The sequence below is a fragment of the Felis catus genome, chromosome D2, assembly GCF_018350175.1.
Source record: "Felis catus isolate Fca126 chromosome D2, F.catus_Fca126_mat1.0, whole genome shotgun sequence".
NCBI classification, from domain to species: Eukaryota; Metazoa; Chordata; class Mammalia; order Carnivora; family Felidae; genus Felis; species Felis catus.
In genome coordinates this window covers 21,728,976-21,749,392 of record NC_058378.1, presented here as the reverse complement: position 1 = coordinate 21,749,392, position 20,417 = coordinate 21,728,976, and the positions used below count along the sequence as shown (strand labels likewise).

The 20,417-nt window shown below is 46.2% G+C and overlaps 1 protein-coding gene across 2 annotated transcripts in view; it reads left to right on the top strand.

The window, feature by feature from the left end:
- The first annotated feature begins 2,014 nt into the window (after positions 1-2,014).
- The window catches only part of CCDC6 (coiled-coil domain containing 6), a 109,752-nt gene continuing 91,349 nt past the window's right edge, over positions 2,015-20,417 (top strand). Inside the window, exon 1 of one of the 2 annotated variants that reach the window (XM_023240459.2) lies at positions 2,015-2,665. In XM_023240459.2, coding sequence (XP_023096227.1) covers positions 2,357-2,665 — 309 coding nt within the window. In that variant the 5' untranslated portion in view covers positions 2,015-2,356. The remainder of the gene's footprint in view (positions 2,666-20,417) is intronic. The other variant, XM_003993958.6, reaches the window with a different exon arrangement.

The window sequence follows — 20,417 nt, the reverse complement described above, 5'->3', positions numbered from 1 at the left end:
AATACATTTTTAAGCTTATCACAATGTGGGCCCTTTAAGAAAGTCAGGCACTTTAAACCCCACCCCTATGCTGACTTGAAGGAGTCCGTCGGTCTTTCTGAAGCAGTTAGTGATAGAGCTAAGAGAGCCGACTTGCCCCTTGCTCTGCCTGGAAGGAATGTTTCTGTTGCAATAAGCTCTAAAAGTGGAAGTTTTAAGATAGTATGGGATAGGAAACAATAGGAACTTGTGAAGTATGGAAGCCAGACCTGCTCTAAGATTCTATCACGCTGCTGAATAAAGCGGAAAGAATGCTGTTAAATCTGAGTTTCTCCCTGTGGTGCTGCTCCCTGCGAGCTTTACTCCTCCATTTCACCCAGCAAGTGAGTTTTCCAGAAGCTGTTTCTAATTTAATGAGCTGCTGGTCTCATGTACCAGATCCCCAAAAAGAAAAGTGAGGGAGAGAAGTAAGTTTCAATGAAAATCACACTGGATCACTTCTAACAATTTACATTGGCTATATTTCTTAAGAGCAAAGCCAATTCTTTTTCTTCTTTTCTCCTGCCACACCAACGATGACTAAGTTCAGAAGTCCTTTAGCACTAAAAAATAACTAGGAGAAATCTGGGGGTTAATTGCAGTTGGCATTTCTCAGCTCTCTGCCAGAAGCAGCCATTTTGGTAAAAGATGATGTCATTTGGAACACTTGGGGTTTTAGTTTATTCCGAGGTACCAGTTTCCATTAGCCGCAGAATAACAGCTTAATCATTAGATCAAATTTAGGTTTAAAGATAACAGAGGAGTAGGAATAAAAATCATTAAATTCCACCTCTTTATCCTTCATAGCACATTATAAACTTTTCCAAAAGTTCAAAGCAATAGAAAATTTTCACACCTTTTTTTTTTTTTTTTTTCTTTCCTATTTTCTGTTTCCAAGTGTTTGTTCTTCCCTTGACTAAGCTTGGTAATAACTAGTCTGGTCAGTTTCACTTTCCAATTTTTATACATAAGTGAAAGCTGTTTTGTGTCAACAGTTTAAAGATGTTTAGAATCGTCTCACCTGCTGGGCGGATTTCCTGCAAGCCTTTCTTTGGGAGAGAAGAGGGGGAATAAAAGGTTATTTAGAATTTCTTATGCTTCAAAACTAGAACCCTGAATTAGATCACATCAGAGTAATTAATGCTTTATTTTTAACCTATTAAAGTTTTCTGGAAGTGGGCAAGAGGGTGATGGTTATGCTGTATTCCCACTTAATCATCATTATTTGTACAGCATAATGCTTTGTCTGCAGTTACCTTAGAAAACTGGCACTTAAAGAGATGGGTTTTAATCCACAGAAAGTGTTTCTTTTTTCTTTTTGGATTAGATAAACGCTAGTCTCTTAATCCTATTGCGTGACACGTCCTGGCACTGTTCTCAAAATGTGAAGAGAAAAAGAAAAGAAAGTTGCACCTTGTTTAAAGATTGAGCGCAGTGTGGTTTATGAGATTATTAGGAGGAGGAGCAAAGAGAGTGGCATGTCTCTTCCGCAAATTCTTAACGAGGTTAACCTGTGGCTGCTGTTGTTCCACCCCACTCGGGCTCCTGGCAGGGGAACTTCTGTTCTCTTAGCGCTATCCTAGGCTTCCCAGTTGAGCTTTCCGAGAAGATAAAACTCAAAGGGCTGCGTGTATGTTTCAAACAGACAGAGGGAGACAGGAGCACACGCAGTCGGCGGAAGACGGGGCCACCGCCCGGCCACGGCCCCGCCACGGCTGAATGCGGGAGCCGGCGTGACCTTTCCACGTGTCCCCGACACCTGCGAGGCTAGCGGGGCACCGGGTTTCCTTTTCCCGGGAGCCGGCGCGAGCCCGGAAGAGGCTGGGCGTCTGGGGGCTTAGGTCGGGGGGCCGGGAGGCCCTCCTTCGGAACACGTGCGGCCAGCGCGCAGCTGGTGCGAGGGCTGACCTGGCCTTCCCGCCCCGGCTGGGCCCGCGAGTCCCTGGCCCGCCGGCAGGCGCCGGGAGGCGGGCCGCGGCGGTGGCGGCGGGCGGGTCCCGGAGCTTTCGGCCAGCTCTTTAGGGCGGCCTAGCGAGCGCGCCAGGCCCGGCTGGAGCGAGCCCCAGTGCAGTACTGCCCGAGCCCGGGCGGGGTCTCTGTTCTCTGGCAGAGGAGGTCCCTTGGCAGCGGGAAGCTCCCTCTCTTTCTCTCGCCGCCGCTCGGAGTCTGCGCCCTGCTGCCAGGCGCCCAGCTCGGCGCTCCCCTGTGCTCGCCCGGCGCCCACTCATTCGCAGCCCGGCCTTCGTCGCCGCCGCCTCCCTGCTGCTCCTCCTCCTCCTCCTCCTCCTCCTCCTCCTCCTCCTCCTCCTCCTCCTCCTCTCCCCAGCCCGCCGCGGCCATGGCGGACAGCGCCAGCGAGAGCGACACGGACGGGGCGGGGGGCAACAGCAGCAGCTCGGCCGCCATGCAGTCGTCCTGCTCATCGACCTCGGGCGGCGGCGGTGGCGGTGGCGGCGGGGGAGGCGGCGGCGGTGGGAAGTCGGGGGGCATTGTCATCTCGCCGTTCCGCCTGGAGGAGCTCACCAACCGCCTGGCCTCGCTGCAGCAGGAGAACAAGGTGCTGAAGATCGAGCTGGAGACCTACAAACTCAAGTGCAAGGCGCTGCAGGAGGAAAACCGCGACCTGCGCAAAGCCAGCGTGACCATCGTGAGTTGCTCCCCCGGGGGGCGCGCCGCGGCGCCGACCTCCGCCCGCCTCCGGGAGAGGTTGCACCTGGACCGGGCAGCCCCCGAACTCCCCGAGCCTTCCGGGGACCTGCAGCGAGCACACTCTGCCAAGAACTGCTGGCCCCTGGAGGGTCGGGGAGAGGGAGGTGTCCCTTTGGGGCCACGCGAGTCTGGCCTCCCTCAGGGGTCAGGCCCCTCGCGGGGTGCGGGAGAAAGCTGCTGGGACAACCACCCACATTCTCTTTTCGCCACTGGGGAGGAGGCCCCTCCCGGGCAGTGCTGGAGACTGGTGGCGTGGCTGGGGGGCGGGGTGGGACTTTTTTTTTTTTTTTTTTTCAGTCACAGCGTGCCTGAGGTGTACGTCCAGAATCTGGGGACCCCTAGGCTGTGGGAGAGGGAGGAAGCCGGATTAGGTTCCGGGGGCCTGCCTTAGGGTGCGGGGGCTGCGTAGCTGGGCTGGGCACTTCGCTGGCATCTGTACGGCGCTAGCTTGATCGCCCGGGGAGGGGGCGGGAGAGAGTGGCTGGGAATCCGGGAAGTGGAGTTTTCTGGCCAGGATTGAGAGGGAAGGGCGGGTACCGGAGCTGATGCTCCCACCTCCGTTGGAAGTCCTTTCCTTGGTTCGGGTTGAGTGTAGGGGGTGCCAGCGGCAGTGCACAGCCTGGAGAATGCAGCATCTTACACTAAACCTGGACAGAGTGAAGGGTGTGCAGCTTGGACAGGCTGAAACCGTGAAGGGTATCGACTGACTCCTTTTCCCTTGCGGAGGAGGATGTACGTGTGTTTGCTTCATTGGTGGTGGAGTGTCTAGGGATATTTAGCCTCTGAGTCCAGATACTTGATGAGAGAACAGACTGTCTGTTCTGTTTCCACCTGGCGCCCGAGGCTCACCCGAAGAGGGTAAGATTAGGTGTGTAGTCTCCCTCCTAGCGAAGCAGGCGGTTAGAAAGGCCACTATAGCCGTGATGAGGCGAAACATAACTGGAAAAAGTACACCCTGTGCTCTCACCTAATATCCCTGCCAGCTAGCCACATCATTAACATGCAGAATCCCCATACAGACAACTCTATTCAGATCAAAACAGTTTCCCAGCCAGGAGCTGAGAAGAAAATGTCAAGAAATCAAGGGCATAAATTACCATAGTTGCTGCACCATAGCTGATGAGACTGAACCTTCAGATGGAGAAAAAAGCATGAATTTGGGAATGGATCAAAGATGACAGTCTGGAAATGAAACGGGGCAAGTTTAGGATGCCCCTGTGCCAGAAAAAGTCTTCAGCAGAGAAGTGAGTGTGTATGTGTGAGTGGGTGTGTATGCTCCCCCAGTGCTAGCTCATACATGGGACCTGGATGGCATTCTGAATTTGCTTAAGAAGCAGATTTCCACCAAAGTTTCAGTGTGATTGGCAGCCTAAATAGAAATTGATTATAGAAAGACACTTTGCATGCTCAAATCCAGTCCTGGTGAATGGAATGGGAACAACATTCACGCGTTTCCAGACTGTCAAGTTCTTGAAGTGCCCTTTTGGTAGGAAGAGGGAGGAATTTGCAGAGGCAGCCACTTCCAAGCCTTCTCTAGCTTTCTTGGCCGAGAGAGAGGTCTCTGCTGAGTGGGGGTTTGAGAAGAGGGGGAAGTTGGTGGAAGCAGTTTATTTAAGGTTTGAGTTAGTAAATGAGAGGGTTAGTCTCTTGGAGAATGTGAACCATAGAAAGTAGTAAAACTTATATGAAACAGAATCTCTAGCCTCTTGTATACAGTGAGCAATTCAGGCTGTTTTTGTTTGTTTGGGAGAGAGGATTAGGGGTGGAGATACTGTGAAAGGGTATCTGTTTGACAGTTGACTGTATTATAAGTAGGTCTGTAAATTATACACAAACACGTTGGTTTCACATGGACAAATGTGTTCATTCCTGGTGCATAAGATCGGAGGCCTTCTGAACACTTGGTTTGACGAGTGTGTGAGGTGGTAGCTTTATTTCTTAGCACTTAACCTCAGCTAAAACTGACACCCCACCAGATATACTTTGTGAAATGTGGCCGTACTGAGTAGAGTTTTAATACTGTTTTAGATGACAGCCTACAAGTACCTTTTGGTACTCAGTTCTTCTTTGATCTCTAATTCATACTTTCAAGGAAACAAAAATGCTTGTGGTTTACCTGGTTCCTTAGTATTTGACAGGTGTTATTAAGGCAAATGCAGAGAAGAGTTCTTTTAAGCTTTTGAGAATTTTGGACCCAGGTTGTGTTGAAGTGGGCTTGACCTCTCATGTATGCAATATGGGAGGAGAGATGTGTGTGACTGTGTGAAATGGGTCTGTGGGTGTAAGGAGCCCATTGAACAATACTGTGTCGTAGTTTCTGTCAAGGTTAAGCTGGACAACTCCTAACAACTCTAAGTTAAACATAGCCCTTATTAGTAGCTGCCTAGAAAGTTTGTGATAAGGCCTATATTCAATTCAATGAAGGCCTTGCTAGATTTTTCATATTTTAGTTAATTTAAAGGGAAGATGGTGTCATAATCCTATTACTTGCTCTCCTGGCTCTTATTAGTTCCTTTACTTACAATATTAACTTTAATATTCTTGAGCACTAAAGGTGATTGTGAGTGTCTTTCCTTTTCCCTGCATATGTCCAGGAAGGTACACTGCTAATCAGCCACACTGTGGAAGAGTGTGGCTCTTTTTTTTTTTTTTTTTAGCAGCTTATTTTTTTAGAGTAGTTTTAGGTTTGCAGCAAAATTGAGGGGAAAGTACAGATTTCTCACGTATTCCTTGTCCCCTCCCCCATTATCAACACTCCCCACCAGAGTGGTGCATTTGTTCCAACTGATGAACCAACTTTGACCCATCATAATCACCCAAAGTCCTTAGTTTACATTAGGGTTCATCTTGGCGTTTGTACATTCTGTGGGTTTGGACAAATGTATAATGACACGTATCTACTATTGTAGTATCCTGCAGAGTAGACCAAGTACTTTAAAAGTCCTCTGTGCTTTGCCTTCTCATCCCTCCCTAACCTAGCACCCACTGATCTTTTTTTACTGTCTTCATAGTAATCCATTAACCTGTGAAGGACTTAGTTGTTTCCAAGGTTTGGCAATTAAGAATAGAGCTGCACCAGACATCTGTGTGCAGGGCTTTGTGTGGACAAAAGATTTCAGCTGTTTTGAGTAAATACCAAAGAGTGCAATTACTGGATTGTATGGTTAGAGTATTTTTGTTAAGCAACGGCTCAATTGTCTTTCCAAAGTGGCTGTACCATGTTGCATTCCTACCAGGAGTGAGTGAGCATTCCTGTTGATCCACATACTTGCCAGCTTTTGCTGTTGTCATTGTTTTGGATTTTGGCCATTCTGATAGGTGTGTAGGTACCTCATTGTTGTGCCCTCTTTTAAAAACCAGTCCAAAGGCTAGTAGAAATCTTAACTAGTGATCATTTCTGTGTATTTTGGTATATAAATGCTTACTTGGATCAAGCTACCTATTTAATAAAGGACTGGTTTCATGGGTCCCTGTTCTCAGCATCTGTATGATAAAGTTAAACATTATCTCTAGGGAAGAATCAACTGGATGAGGCCTTTCATCCGTGTGTCCAAGTGTCTGGTGCATCTGGGAGTCACGAGCTTGCCCCTAGTATGTTTTACTTGGGGCTTACGCAAAGAGTGGAATGTTTTGAGTGATTATCCAATTTCTCCCAGTAAATCATCAGTGGAACCAGGATGCTGATTATAGCTCATAATTTCTTCTTTGGCGTGGAGAAAGTACACAAAAAACAAATGCTCAGTCTGTCTGTTGAATAGCTTTTATATGTTAGGCTAGATTTATCTTGCTTTTATTGTGGGTGAAAATGTAATTGGAGATGATCTGATTCATTGTAGTAAGAGGTGTCCAGGGGTGGTGGTCTCTGAGATGAGGAAATGCTATAATGGGCGTTAGTTGGATGGTTTTACAGTTCTAGATGAGCTGCTAGTATTCTCAGTATAAGTGGAGCTTTCACCTGGCATGGCTAGTCTCTAAGGCGTATGCCTTTTCTAGACTGGTTCAGACCTAATAGCATGTGTCTGGTTTGAAAATAAAGGCCTAGTATTTGAGTATCTTTCTCTAACTATAAAGTTAGTTCTTTATTATAGAACTTTAGGGAAATACAGAAATACAAAGGAATTTTGAAGTTACAGTAGAAAAACAGGTTTGTATGGCATGATTAGAAAGCCTGGCTATTTTAAACATCAACAGTGTAATGGTTTCATTAACCAATAAAATCTTCCATATAGTAAATGTTGTGGATTTGGGGTTATTTACTCTGGAAGCTTAATACACTATTTTCCATTTTTAAGACTTAATTTTGGCAGACTCTGAAGCTGTCAGATTGACATTGCCCTTGTAAAGAGGTGTGGTGTATGTCTTTTTTTGTTGTTAATTTTTTTTTTCCCCCGCTTAGATTCTTAACGGAAAACACCCAGCTTTAGACAGAACTTTGAGAACGTCTGACCTCACAGTTAGGTCTAATTGTACATGGTTCAGTTTTGTTACAAAGGCTATATGGTTAGCTTTCTTCTGCAGTTGAAATTCTTCATGTTGATGTCTCTTCTGTTTCATGTAATGTAATTGTATTTGATTAAAAAAACACAGAATGTTAGAGGAGATTGTGACAGTCTTTTGCGGTGTTCCTTTTGTTTTGCTGGGGTGGGAGAATCACCAGTACCTGGTTTGCAGTGACTCTTGTTCAAGACCAGAGACACTGGCCTACAGCAAAAATCTGAAACTAGTCATTGCCTGTTTAAAAACATTCAGTGGCTCTCCATTACCCTCTGGATCCAGGTAAACTTTCTGTGGTTTACCAGGCCCTTCTTGCTCTGGCCCCTGCTTGCTTCACACACCTACCCCTCAACGTCTTAGAAGCTCTCACTTGGTTGAACTGCTAGTTGCTGGAATTTCAATAGGTCTCTCTGACTCCTCTGGGATAGACTTCCTGCCCTTAATCCTATCCCTGACTCCTCCCTTCCCTTCTACCTCGTAAATCCTAGTAGACTATACTACCTTTTCCACCCCCACCCCAGTGCGCATTGCCGCTGCCTCTGTACCAGCCACACAGTGGGCTTTGTGCCCATTCATGTGCTCCCACAGGACCCATCTGTCACTCCCTCTACCACCCCATCACATAGGTGCCCCTCAGCAGAGGTATACATTCTTCCAGGGGCAGATTTTGCTTTGTTCACTCCCATTTCTCAGTGCCTGGCATGTGGTAGATACTCAAGGGTATGTTGAGTTGACTCAGGAGGCCCTGGGTACTGCAGTGGTTGTTGTTTTGTGCCCATCCTGTCTTGTCCTTGTACTAATAGGGTCACTCTCCTGCTGCATGTGTTCTGAACAACAGCACATATGGGTTTCGCAGGGGTTGGTTAAAGAGGCTAGATGGATGAATGAATACAGTGTATACTTTGGGGGACCATTACAATCAATGCAACCCAAGCTCTTGTTTTCTAAGGGTGGGTGAGGTTATAGGTTACCTTGTAGCTGTATCTAGATGTTCAAGATACACTTCACCTCTGAAAGGGGGACAAAGTGTGTTCAGTTTCACCTTTCCAAGGATTTTTGAGCCAGGCTTTTAGGGGGAAAATGTGGTTCTGTTGGCATGTTCAGATTTACCACTTCAGTTTTGGTAATGGTGACAGATAATTTCAGTGTTTTCTCATGACTTTCGTTAATTTTGAAATGCCCCACAGCTGCCTCTGGGAAACAATGTGCTATCGTGCATCTCTGCAAGTACCCGTGACCTGAAGCTCTATTTGGGGAAGTATCTGCAAAGGAGATTGGGAGACTTGGCTGAATCCTTGTAGATGTCCACGGGAGGCTTGCAGGGTGGAGTTGCAGGGGCTTGGTAATGGTGTCACACGCAGTGTGCTTGCATTTCTTCTTAAATGCCTTGCAGCGATCGTTGCATTTACACCTAGAAATGCTCATCTGACCTTTTCAACTACAGCCAGGCTGAACCAGGAGTAACCTTCCTCTTCCTCTTTCCCTCCCATACTTCTTCCCTCAGTGGGTAGGTGTTGCTTTTTGTTTTCAATCACAATGCAGCTGCTTTTATTTTTATTTTATTTTTTTAAATTTTTTTTCAACATTTATTTATTTTTGGGACAGAGAGAGACAGAGCATGAACGGGGGAGGGGCAGAGAGAGAGGGAGACACAGAATCGGAAACAGGCTCCAGGCTCTGAGCCATCAGCCCAGAGCCCGATACGGGGCTCGAACTCCCGGACCGCGAGATCGTGACCTGGCTGAAGTCGGACGCTTAACCGACTGCGCCACCCAGGCGCCCCAATGCAGCTGCTTTTAGATAGATTGAATTATTGTCAAAGCTGGTGAAGTCAGTGTTCACAGGTTCAGTGTGTTCTTGCTTGGTGGTGGTTGAAATTTTTTGACAGGGAAACTAATGCTCTGGAAAATGTTTCTAATCATCAGGATCTCAGAGTGGTGTTAACTTGCAAACTCTTCCTTCCCCAATATTGTCAAATTTTCTTATCTTTCATGGCTGTGAAACTCAAAGCTGTGAGTTTTATTTCAGTGTTCATTCCAGTAAATTACAAACCTTACTTTGCAGAGGTGTTCTCATTTAGGTGAGAAGAATGTTCAAAAAAGGCTAATTGTTTATTTATGGTTTATTTAGAAATAACCCACCCCCTTATTATTGGTCCCTAGCTCTAATGTATGGGGTACAGTTTAGTGATTAAAATTCATTATAATACTTATTTAATGATGGGAAATTTTCTGTGATTTCTTCCCCCCTTTGCCTTGTCAGTAAGGCACAAAATGGTATGTGAGGAGTACAGCCTGAAAAATAGGCATGATTCAACCTCCCAGTACTTCTCGGAGTACTGGCCTCCTGGGTGCCAGTGCTCTGAAGCACTCAGAAGCAGTGTAAGGGCTTCTCTAGCAGCTTCCCAAGCATTACACTGGACTTGCCGTCAGCTTGGCCCTGGCTTGCTGATGTAGCGAACTCAGCAGAGGAGCAGCCATTCCCTCTCCAGCACTTTCCAGTCCAGAGAGTGGTGAAGTGCAGGTGCAAGCAAGAAAGGAGGTTCAGCAGATTCTTGTAGGGGTTCCAGGGAGGGCTATGTCACCCTCTTTGTCTTGTTGAGTCTCTTCAAGGGAAATGATGTGCCCTCTTCACCCACAGTTTAATTAGCTTGTAGTTGGTTTTATAAGGCCAAGATGGGGAGAACGGGTTGCTCAGTTTGTCTATGTTGAGGTGGTACTGGGAGGTTTTTGTTTGTTTTTAATTTTCTTTTTTGTTTTTGTGGTGATTGAAAAGAAATGCCACTGATGTCTTAATTTTATAATTTGCATCTGCTGATAGATTGAAATGATCTAGGTGGTTTTTCCTCTATTCCTGTTATGCCCTGAGGCCCACCCACATTCCTTTCATGGAATACTGTTGGATGGATCAAATTTCCTAAGTCTTTAATCCCAAACCATGTGAAAGTAAAGACTTCATACAGTAAAGTTAATTAGAGATACTAGTTTATGGGCAATTCCAAATTCCAGTTTTTTTTTTTTTTGTTTTTTTTTTTTTTTAAGCAGTGTTGATTGACGGGATAATCTTCCATGCATCTGTTCCAGATCAGACCAGCCTCCTGGGGGTGCCAGGTGTGTGTCCAGGGTGATCTGGCTAATACCCTCCAGGGCATCTCAGGGCACCTCGGATCAAATGAGGCCACTTGGTACTGAGGAGCAGAGTTAGGATATTTAGCCAGACATTGGTCATGATTCAAAAAAGTTTTCCATAGAAGGAAAGAGGAAAGTGACAGAGTGAAAACAACATGGAAGTCTGTATGAGCTAAGGAAAGTTCTTCGAAATCTAGTACCTGCAGTAGATGAAACACTTCATGTGTTGCTTTCCTAAGCAAAGAGTCTTTTTTGTGCAGTTGGCTTTTTGTGACTGAATTAGAAAGGTTAAAATAGTCTTGAGAAAAATAATTTATTTGGTGTTTAATTATAGAAAGAGCTTCTCAACTTGTGACATTATTTTCATGTAAGTGGTGATTGTTTTTCTGTTATCCTAATATACCAACTCAAATACTAACTTTTATTCTATTGAGATTTTTGTTTTTGGTGGGTTTTTTTTTTCCTTTTTTTTTTTTTTTGGTCTTCACTAGACAGGCCTTAATTTATCTAAACAAAGACATTTGCTGAGAGTCAAAACATTGTGTCTCTGCTTCATTTAGGAGCTTCTGATTATAGAAACACTAAAATTTGAGGAGAAAAAAATTGGCTAGATGCTTTTAACATCTTTGCTAACCAGAGTACAATTTAAACATATACACCATAGTGGCGCCTGGGTGGCGCAGTCGGTTAATCGTCTGACTTCAGTGCAGGTCATGATCTTGCAGTTTGTGAGTTCAAGCCCACTCAGGATCAGTGCTGACAGCAGGGAGCTTGCTTGGGGTTCTCTCTCTCCTTCTCTCTCTTTTCCCCTCCCCCCCATACACTTTTCAAAATAAATAAATAAACATTAAAAAATACAGTAAAATATACACAACATTAAGTTACCAGTTTAACCATAAGTGTACAATCCAGTGGCATTAAGTGCATTCACAGTGTTGTGCAACCATTACCCTTATCCATTTCCAGAACTTACTATCCCAAACAGAAACTGTCTCTATTAAATAATACCTTCTCATTTCCCTTTACCTCTAGGCCCTAATAACCTCTATTCTTAGTGACTTAAAAATTACTTTTAAAAAATTTTTAAAGGAAAAGTTTATAGTGATCTACAAAAGCAGCTAGCTGTTTTTTATTATCCTGGTGTTAAAGTTATGAATTGGGACTGGAAAGATTTTAAAGTGCTGTTGTTATCTTGCTCCATCTCCAGTTTTTATTGTTATTGGGGCTTTCCCTCATCTGGTTGTCTGTCACTCAGCAAACATGGATGGTACCCCAGCCCTGGGCTCAGCACTTTTGGTCCTACTTTGCATTTAGAGGAGGCACCCTCTCAAGAAGAACCTTGGGAGGGAGTAACCCACTGTCAGGGAACAGGACTTTGCCCTGACTCCTCATCAATCATGGGTGCTTTTTTTTTTTTTTTTTTAATTTAAATTTTGTATTTTTTAAAATTAACTTTTAAAAAGATTTTATTTTTAAGTGATGTCTACACCCAGCGTGGGACTCAACCCTGAGATCGAGTCGCATGCTCCACCTACTGAACTACCCAGGCGCCCCTTTGTGTGTGTGTGTGTGTGTGTGTGTGTGTGTGTGTTGCAAGCATTTAATTTCCTTGATGGCATTTTGAATAGATCACAATTTAAGAAAGGTTGAAAAAACCCAAAAGATTGAAAAAATTAATTAACAATTCTTATTTACCAGCATTGCTCTATTTCCAAAGCAGATTGTGTTGCTGTGATAACAGCTAATATTCATGCAGCACTTACTGTGGGGTTAGGTACTGTTGGGAGGGATCTGCTTGTATTTTCTTATTTTTAAATTTTTTTTTTTTCAACGTTTATTTATTTTTGGGACAGAGAGAGACAGAGCATGAACGGGGGATGGGCAGAGAGAGAGGGAGACACAGAATCGGAAACAGGCTCCAGGCTCTGAGCCATCAGCCCAGAGCCTGACGCGGGGCTCAAACTCACGGACCGCGAGATCGTGACCTGGCTGAAGTCGGACGCTTAACCGACTGCGCCACCCAGGCGCCCTGTATTTTATTTAACCCTTAGCACCATCCTGTGGGGTCAGTACTGCTGTAATGCATTGCTATGCAGGTTTAGGCTCAGAGAGGTTATATAACTTGCCAGCTTTCCAACGCAGGCCGCGGGTGGAGCGGGGCGGGGGGTGGATTTGAATGCAGGCCTGTCCTCAGAGCATAAGTGCAGGCTGCACAGCCTGGGGAGGGTGGGGTATAAGTCAATTTATGATCAGTTTTGTCTTTATTTTGTTGTGGGCGTTTTCCTCCTTGTTTTCTGCACTCCTGTTCCTTCAGTGAGAGCAGTCACGGCTGCCCTGTCACCACGGCAAATTCCCGGGATGCCAGGCCTAAGGGAGTGTTTCCAGGGTAGCAGACTCCCTGCCTTGGAAGAGAAATGGTGATGGGAGGGGGCAGCCTGTGGCCTATCCAGGGAACCCTGGTAGGTTGCCCCTGTGCTTATAGCACAGCCATCTGGGCTCCCCTCTTCTCCCTCCCTTTGCTCCTGTCCCAGTCTGGAATCAGTCTCTTTGTACTTCTTTTATAACCTCTACTTAAAAATAGTCTGACAAGCGCAGTCATAGTGGATTTTTTTTCTTTTTTAAACAAACGTATTGATCACCTGCTGTATACTAGGCAATGTGCCATATATATCAGTGGGATGAGACAGCACTTGGGAAGTTGGTGAAGGGCCCCTGACTCAATCTGCAAGTGGGGACCGTAGTCCAGGCTGTGATTTTTAAGCTACAGCCTGAAGGATAAATGGAAGTTAATCTAGAGGAAGATGGGGGCAGAGGCGTGGCAAGAGGGGCATTCCTCCCTGACTCAGAACCTGAGTGTTGGGGAAAGGAGGCAAACTGGGGAGGAGAGCAGGACCCTGCTAGGCAAGCCTGGTGGGTGCCATTTCTGGCTCCCCTCCAGGAGCTGACTGCAGAAGGGGGGTGGGGAGGGGACAGGGGAACAATAGGAACAGTTCTGTATTTTCATAATCTGCTCTGGCTGCTTAGTGCTGACATTTCTTCGTGTTTTCCTCCTAAGCTATTTGAAGGCACGTACTTTGTCATTTATCACCTGTGAGATGATCTGTCTTATTCCATGGTGGTAGCTACATGGTACTGTCTTTTACTGTGTGCCTGGTACATTTCAAAACACTTTTTGTGGGAACTCCTAGCAACCCTTTGCCATCTCCATGTCTCGGAGGAAGAAATGAGGTGTAGGTGTCAAAGACACCTTGAGGGTCACAGTAAGTGGTAGAACAGGGATTTGAACATAGGCAATCTGAGGGTACCTCACATGCGACTGGTGCAGAAAAGTCCTGCCATTTGAAGGATCATTTTTCCCACAGCCTTGACGCTGTAGGAGATGCTCCGTAAACTTTGTGGGATTTGTTTTGGGGGTGCCCAGGTTTTCATAAACTCTAATGGAGTATGACATGCTTACAGTGAAGTGCACAAGGTTTGAATGCACAAATTTATGCTGCATGAACTTACAAATGAATTCACCAGTGTCATCATCACCCTGCTCAAGCTACATGCTATTGTCATCATTTCCTTCACCAACCTCCCCTGTCCTCTGTTCTAGTCCTCACACCCCAGAAAATAACCTTGCGCTGACTTCTGTCACTGTAGATTTGTTTTGCTTATTTTTAAACTTCCCATAAGTGGTTTTATACGGAACGTTTTTACTGCGTGTCTGGATTCTTTGCTTTGATATCCTAGTTTGTATATTTACTGATATTAAACAGTATCTCCGTTGTTGCATATAGAGGTAGGGTTTTTTAAAGCTGTGCAGTATCCCCATTTTGTGTGTCTGTGGAACTGTTCTGGCGTGTGCCCTCTGGGTCACCCCACCCCTTCCCTCAGCGGTGCTCACTGGGCAGTGGGAAAGGAGGGTGGCACACCAGAGGATGCGAGGCCCTGCGGGACGTGGCTCCCAGTCATTGGAGGCTCCGGCCACCTTACTAGCTAAGTTACATTGCGTTCAGAGCCTGTGAACCTTGGTGGGCTTACTACCTTCTTTAGCGTACCTCTATCCTACTGCTGTTGTAGGTGTAAAATGAGAGCATGCACATCAGAGTGTTTTGATAATTTGTGAACTAATATTCCTGTGGAATGTGGTATTTAGATTATTAGTACCCCCATACTTCCTATTGTTTTCCAAAATATATTTCAGAATCAAAACTTTTCTTCGTAAGATGGTGCTATCAAAATAACATCTGGAAAGCTGAGGGGGGAGGCGATTGAGGCCCCAAGCCCTGAGCTGTCTGGAGGCCTTAAGTTGGGGAGCTCTGCATCCTGGCTTTTTAGGGCCTGTGTTTCTCTGGCAGTTTGGGATGCCTGGGAACCTGGCCGATTTCCTAGGGTTTGGTGAGTCAGGAGTAAGCCAGCCTGTGTGGTGGCGTAAAAATAAAAGGAGAGCAAGAGGCAAACATGTTCCCTAAAAGAGATGCATTTTTCCTTGTAGGTCGGTTGTAGGGCTCTTTCCGTCATTTCTTGAAATAGGAGCCGACGTGTGCCTTTTCCTAGTTTTCTGTCTTTAGCACTGTGGGCAGCAGACAGTCAAAGCTTGCTTCTCTGTTTTGTGACTTCTGACCCTGTTTCAAGGGAGTGTGGATTCCAGAGGGTGGGCTTTGATGGCTGAGACACCAGTGCCACTCCTGTTTAGCTGCTGGTCTAAAGAACAGAAGCCAAAACATGAATGTCTTTGAAATTGACTGACTTTGCAGGTTTGCGGTTCCTGAATGATGAAGGACAGCTCCAGCTTGTGAGCCAGGACCAGTCTGTGGGAGGCCGGTAGTTTTCTGTCTGCAGGGGACTCCTCAAGTGACCTGTACTCTTTCTGTTGCCTCTGGATCTTTCTCTCTAGCAATAGAAATGGGACTTTTTGAAGGTTGAAGGAACATGCTTTTCACCAGGGCACGGTTGTGGTTTTATTGTCCCAGTGTGAAGGCTTTTGGTATAATGGAAGGGGGGCAAGGAGGACAGTTGGTATAATTCAGGGACTCAGCCAGCATTGTAAATAAGTTAAAGTAAGCCTTCTTGAACCCAGGAAAGCCCTTACTACTTTTGCTGAGGAGGTGTGGCCATAAGCCAAGACTGTTGGAGTCTTTTGGTCTGTCTCAGTCCCCCTCCCAAAGTACTTTGAATGCCTTCCCATTCTTTTTCAGGTAAGAGAGATTAGCACTAATGACTTTAATCCTTTATTTGGTTCGCTCTTGCTTGGCCCAGAGCCCTGTAGCTCTGGGTCATTGGGATTTCTGTTGGGTGATGTGAAAAGGCAATTGGAATTCACTTGTTAGCCCACAGATGAAAACCATTAGGCTTTGCCACACAGCACTGCCACAGTGTATTCTTTCTCTAGTTCTCACTTTCCTGTGGGTCCCACTGCTCACCTTTTTTGTTTTTATGGTCTCAATTTTATGTGTTGCAGAACAGCATTCTCCGCTAGGCCATCTGTGTGGATTATCCCTCCTTTCAGTTTTATTCATAAACTCCTTTGTTTTTCCACCCCAAGGTTCTTTGAGTGAACTTGATATAATGGAGAGAGATTTGGAAACCAGATAGGGTTGCCAGATTTGGCAAATAAAAACAGGATGAGGAACCATATTTGAATTTCAGATAAACAATGAATACTTTTTTAGTATATGTATGTTCCAAGTGTTGCATGGAACTAGGTATACTAAGAAATTATATGAAATGCAGATTTAATGATGCATCCTGTATTTTATCCAGCAGTCTTAAAACCAATAGGACTTAAAAATATCTCCATTTTGCTTCTTCCTGGTTCTGTGATCATTTGGCCTTTTATCTGACCCCAAAGACAACATGCCTTCTTCAAAAACAGATCATATTATCTTAGCTCTCAGGTTTGCCTCATGAATGAGGTGACTTCTGAAAGCCCTCAGGACACAGGCAGCACGTGACTTCCTTTTCCCTCTTTGTCCACTTATTATGGATTGGCCCATTTTCTTTTTCTTTCACAAAGCCAACCCAGTGTCCTTTCCTTAGTGTGGCTTGTCGGGGTTTTCAGGACCTCAGCCCTTCTTCTTCCTCAACTACTCTGTTTGCTTTCATTTTTTCTGCCCTTCCACCACCCACGTATTTATTTGTTCCTCTCTGGAAGCCACCTTTGTGTGCCTCAGGTGTCCCTTCTCTTTGGCCATGTGTTACCAACCCTCTCATTTCATTTCTCCTTTCCTTCTCACACTTAGATGGCATGGGAAGAATGGGGCCTCTTGGCTTCTCACAGTTCCTGGGGCCAGGCGACGATCGCGTATTATTTTGGGGCCTCAGTCTTCTCCTGTTCCCTGGGAAGGCTTGTTTAGGATTCAGGGATGACTCACTGGCAGCCTGCGTGTGGCCCACAGCGAGTGGTTTAGCTTTGGAGATTTAGAAGACTTCTGAAAGAGAATGTGGTGGGACAGGCACGGATGCTCTGGTTGTCTTGGGCATCGCTTCTGCTGCTTCTCACGCCTACAGCAGCTGCACTTGCTTATTTCCTTCCTGTTCCGAAGGCACTTGGATTGGAGACCCTGGAGCTATGCTGTGGATAGTGACTGATGGCACTGTGCGCCTGTTTAATTGAGTTAGCTCCGGAAACAAAGCCACAGGGCACAATCGTGCCACTTTACAGGCTGAGGGAGCTGAGGTCTGGGGTCAATCAGCTCGTAGGTGGTGGGGCCAGGACTTGGCAGCCTGCCCCTGGAGCCCCTGCTCTTAGCCACTGGGTTGTATTCCTGCAGCTATCAGGGTCTGTGAAATTTCTTGTAGGAGCTGGGAACATAGCACAGTTTTGTTTTTTAAATTCATAACCTTAGTCCTTGGCCTGTTGTCTGGGAAGTTGCTGTAATTCATGGGTGGTGAATCCGTAGAATCAGTTTCCTCTCAAAAGCATCCTTCTTTCTGTCCCTTAAAGATGTTTCTGAGAGTTTTCTTGTGACCTTCTTCTAACTTTTAAAAGATTATGAGGTATCCTTGGTGTTTATTTAACTCAGCCGATTTTGGATATCTACCAAGTGCTGGCTCTATGCTTGAGACGTCCTTTTAGGAGCACGGCGGGGTATGATGAATAACTGAGTGCCTGGCCCTGAGCGAAGGGCATTGGAAGCCCAAGCAGACCTGGGGCCTGCTGTGAAGAGGCTGAGAGGCTGGTGGGAGAGACTGGTGAGAAAGCAGCGACCATGGCACAGTTGAAGGAAGATGGCGAGTCACCCATGCAGGGCTCACACAGTAAAGAGGAAACTGTGTGGAACGAGAGGAAGCGGATGTAATCCAGGGCCTGGTTGCCCCAGTAGGGGAACTGTAGAGAAGACCACTCCTTGGGGGTGCAGAGAGTTTGGAACAGCAGGATATCACTCCCATTCTCCTCTGGAGGACAGAGGGAGGAGGAAGTGTTATCAACCCAGGGGCAGGGGGCACCAAGAGAAAGCTGGAGCCAGCTGGGCCTTGAGACAGGAATGCTGCCTAGGGTGGATAAGAAGGGGAAGAACACCCCGATTCTCCCTTCTCCCAGCCTCCGGTCTCTTGCCAGTACCTCTGCCTGGCTACACCCAGGGGCAGTTAGCTGGCTTCAGGCGACTGGGAGTTTCAGCCTTCAGAGGTCACCCTGTGCAGAGTGGGAGGAGGGCAGTGGGGATCTGGGGCCAGTCAGACCTGGGACTGGCTCAGGAAGAAATGAAAATGGAATGGCTATGTTTGGCCTGGGCTGTCGTCGAACACTTCACAGATGACAGCGTGTTGGCGGACTTGTAGGTTTTTATTTCCCCAGGAGGATGTGAGTGAAGGACATGCCAGGGAGATCTGCATGGACAGAGGCATGGCCGCTGGAAACCACAGGCTCCGCTTGTAGCAGCTCCTCCAGCTCTGAATGGCTGAATTGACACTTGCGGCCTTTCCTGTGTGTCTTTCTTGAGCCTCAGAAGCCCCTCTCCTAGAATGCTTTCTTGTGTGTCCATGTCGTCCTTTATGGCTGACATGAATTTTCTCACAGAGGAGAGACAGGTGGGGAGCTGACACCTTGAATATCCTCAAGACCAGCCGCTTCTGATAGAGCATGCGGCATTCAACAGTGGGAAACAGCTCGGGATGCCTGGCCAGCACCAGAAAAGGAGTTCACGGCCAGTGGCAGTCCTGTCACGGGCCCCAGGGCTCTGATGAGGAGGCTGATGCCTTGGGAGGAAAAATAGCTGCTCAAGTTAGTGGCTTAGTGGCCTTGTCTCCCTGCTGAATGTCTGGCACTTGATCATGCTGTTAGAATCCATTTCTCACATTCTCCTGCTGTGAAATTTGTTTTTATGATGTTAGAGGATTTTGTTTAAACTTTTATTATGGAAAATTTTAAGCATACACAGAAGGAAAGTGAATTTGCAAACCATCCAGCTTGACCAATTATCAACATGTGGTCAGTCTTGAGATTGTTTCACCTATAAATAGTTGAGTTTGCATCGCTGATAAGGATTTATAACCACATACCATTATGTATCACATCTAAGAAAAAAAAGTATTTCCTGTAGTAAATTTGTGTTTGAAAGGTAAACAGGAGAGACTTTTCTGGAATCAAATGTGTTATCCTTGCTTCTCTGCTTTAAGCCTTTACCCCTGTGCCTTGAGCCTGCTAGCCCTAGATCTAAATCTCTTCCTGCTAAGTGTGCTGGCAGCTGGTATTGGGACCTTTTACCTGTTGCTCTGCTTCTTGGTGCTTAGTCCCCAAGCATCCCAATCATGTGTTCTGCTCTCAGGAAGGTATGCAGTCTGGCTTCCCAGCCCTCATGTTGCCCAGTGGTGTGGACTTCTGGTCACTGTCTGGTGTGTGTGCAGCAAGAATCACAGCTTTTGCAGGTCTGCTGCAAGGAGGTATGAAGTGAGGCGTCCTTTGCAGTCTTCCCTGGCTTTTCGCTAGGAAGTGTCTGATGAGCTTTCTGGAGAAATCATGCCTTAGGAAGATGGGCTGGCATCTAGGGCTTCTAGAAAGTCTGGTGTAGTGTCTTATGTGAAGCCACGCAGGGCTGGAGAGCACCAGACAGGAAGCTGTGGGCAGTGTGTGCAGACAGATGTCTTCTGGACAGGTAGAAAAATGAGCATCTTTGCCCAGAGTCTGCAGCTCTGAAATCTGCAGCTTGTGCAGCAGATACAGAATGGTGTTAACATGGTTATTTCATTTGAGCCTCACAGGAAGTCTGTGTGTGTAAGAGGGTGGTGGTGGTGGGGTAGTGGGAGTCTCAACTTAAAAATAAAGAATCAGGTGAAATGTGATTAAATTATTGGCCGTGCAGCAGTGCTGACAAATGGGATGGGCGGATAGCAGGGTAGATGGCCTGGGTTGTTAGCTCCTTGGCTGAAGTTTGGTGAAGGGAGTGAGTCTCCTTTTACCAGAAGTTATCCAAATGTGTGCTGGGCTCTGCAGGAGGGCCACTCCATGTGATAAGAGGCCTCAGTGGGGGCTGGTGCAGGGTGGCCAAGCCCTGGGCATAGAAAAAGAAGTGTGTGGAGTCCTGGCTGTTGAAATCACCTCCATGGGATGGTCTAGACAATTTTACCTTGCTCTTAATTTGCCTAAGTCAGCTAGTGTTTGAAGTGGGCTGCTGACCTGGGGGCTTGGGACTTCGTTTATTTTCAGAGCAGTGGCTCTTTGTTGGGATGCTCATCTGACCTCTCTAACTAGTAGCCTCTCACCTTCCAGTCTGTGGATGCCAGACTTTCCTCTCCATCCAAATCACCTGGAGAATTTTAAAAGTCGTGATACCCAGGGTCCCATACTTCAGTGTCTGAGGATAGGAGCCGGGCCTTAGTAATTTTAAAGATTCCCAGGTAATTCCAAAATTACCAGCAACAAAGTTTGGGAATCATTGGTGTATACAATTGTGAGTAGATATTAATTTCACCTAAGGTTTGAAAAAGATGCTGCCATTAAAAATGTTCTTTTTCTCCCTCTGTTTTTTTTTTTTTTTTTTAGTGCTTATTTATTTTAGAGAGAGACAGAGACAGAATGCGAGTGGGTTAGAGGCAGAGAGAGAGGGAGACACAGAATCCAAAGCAGGCTCCAGGCTCTGAGCT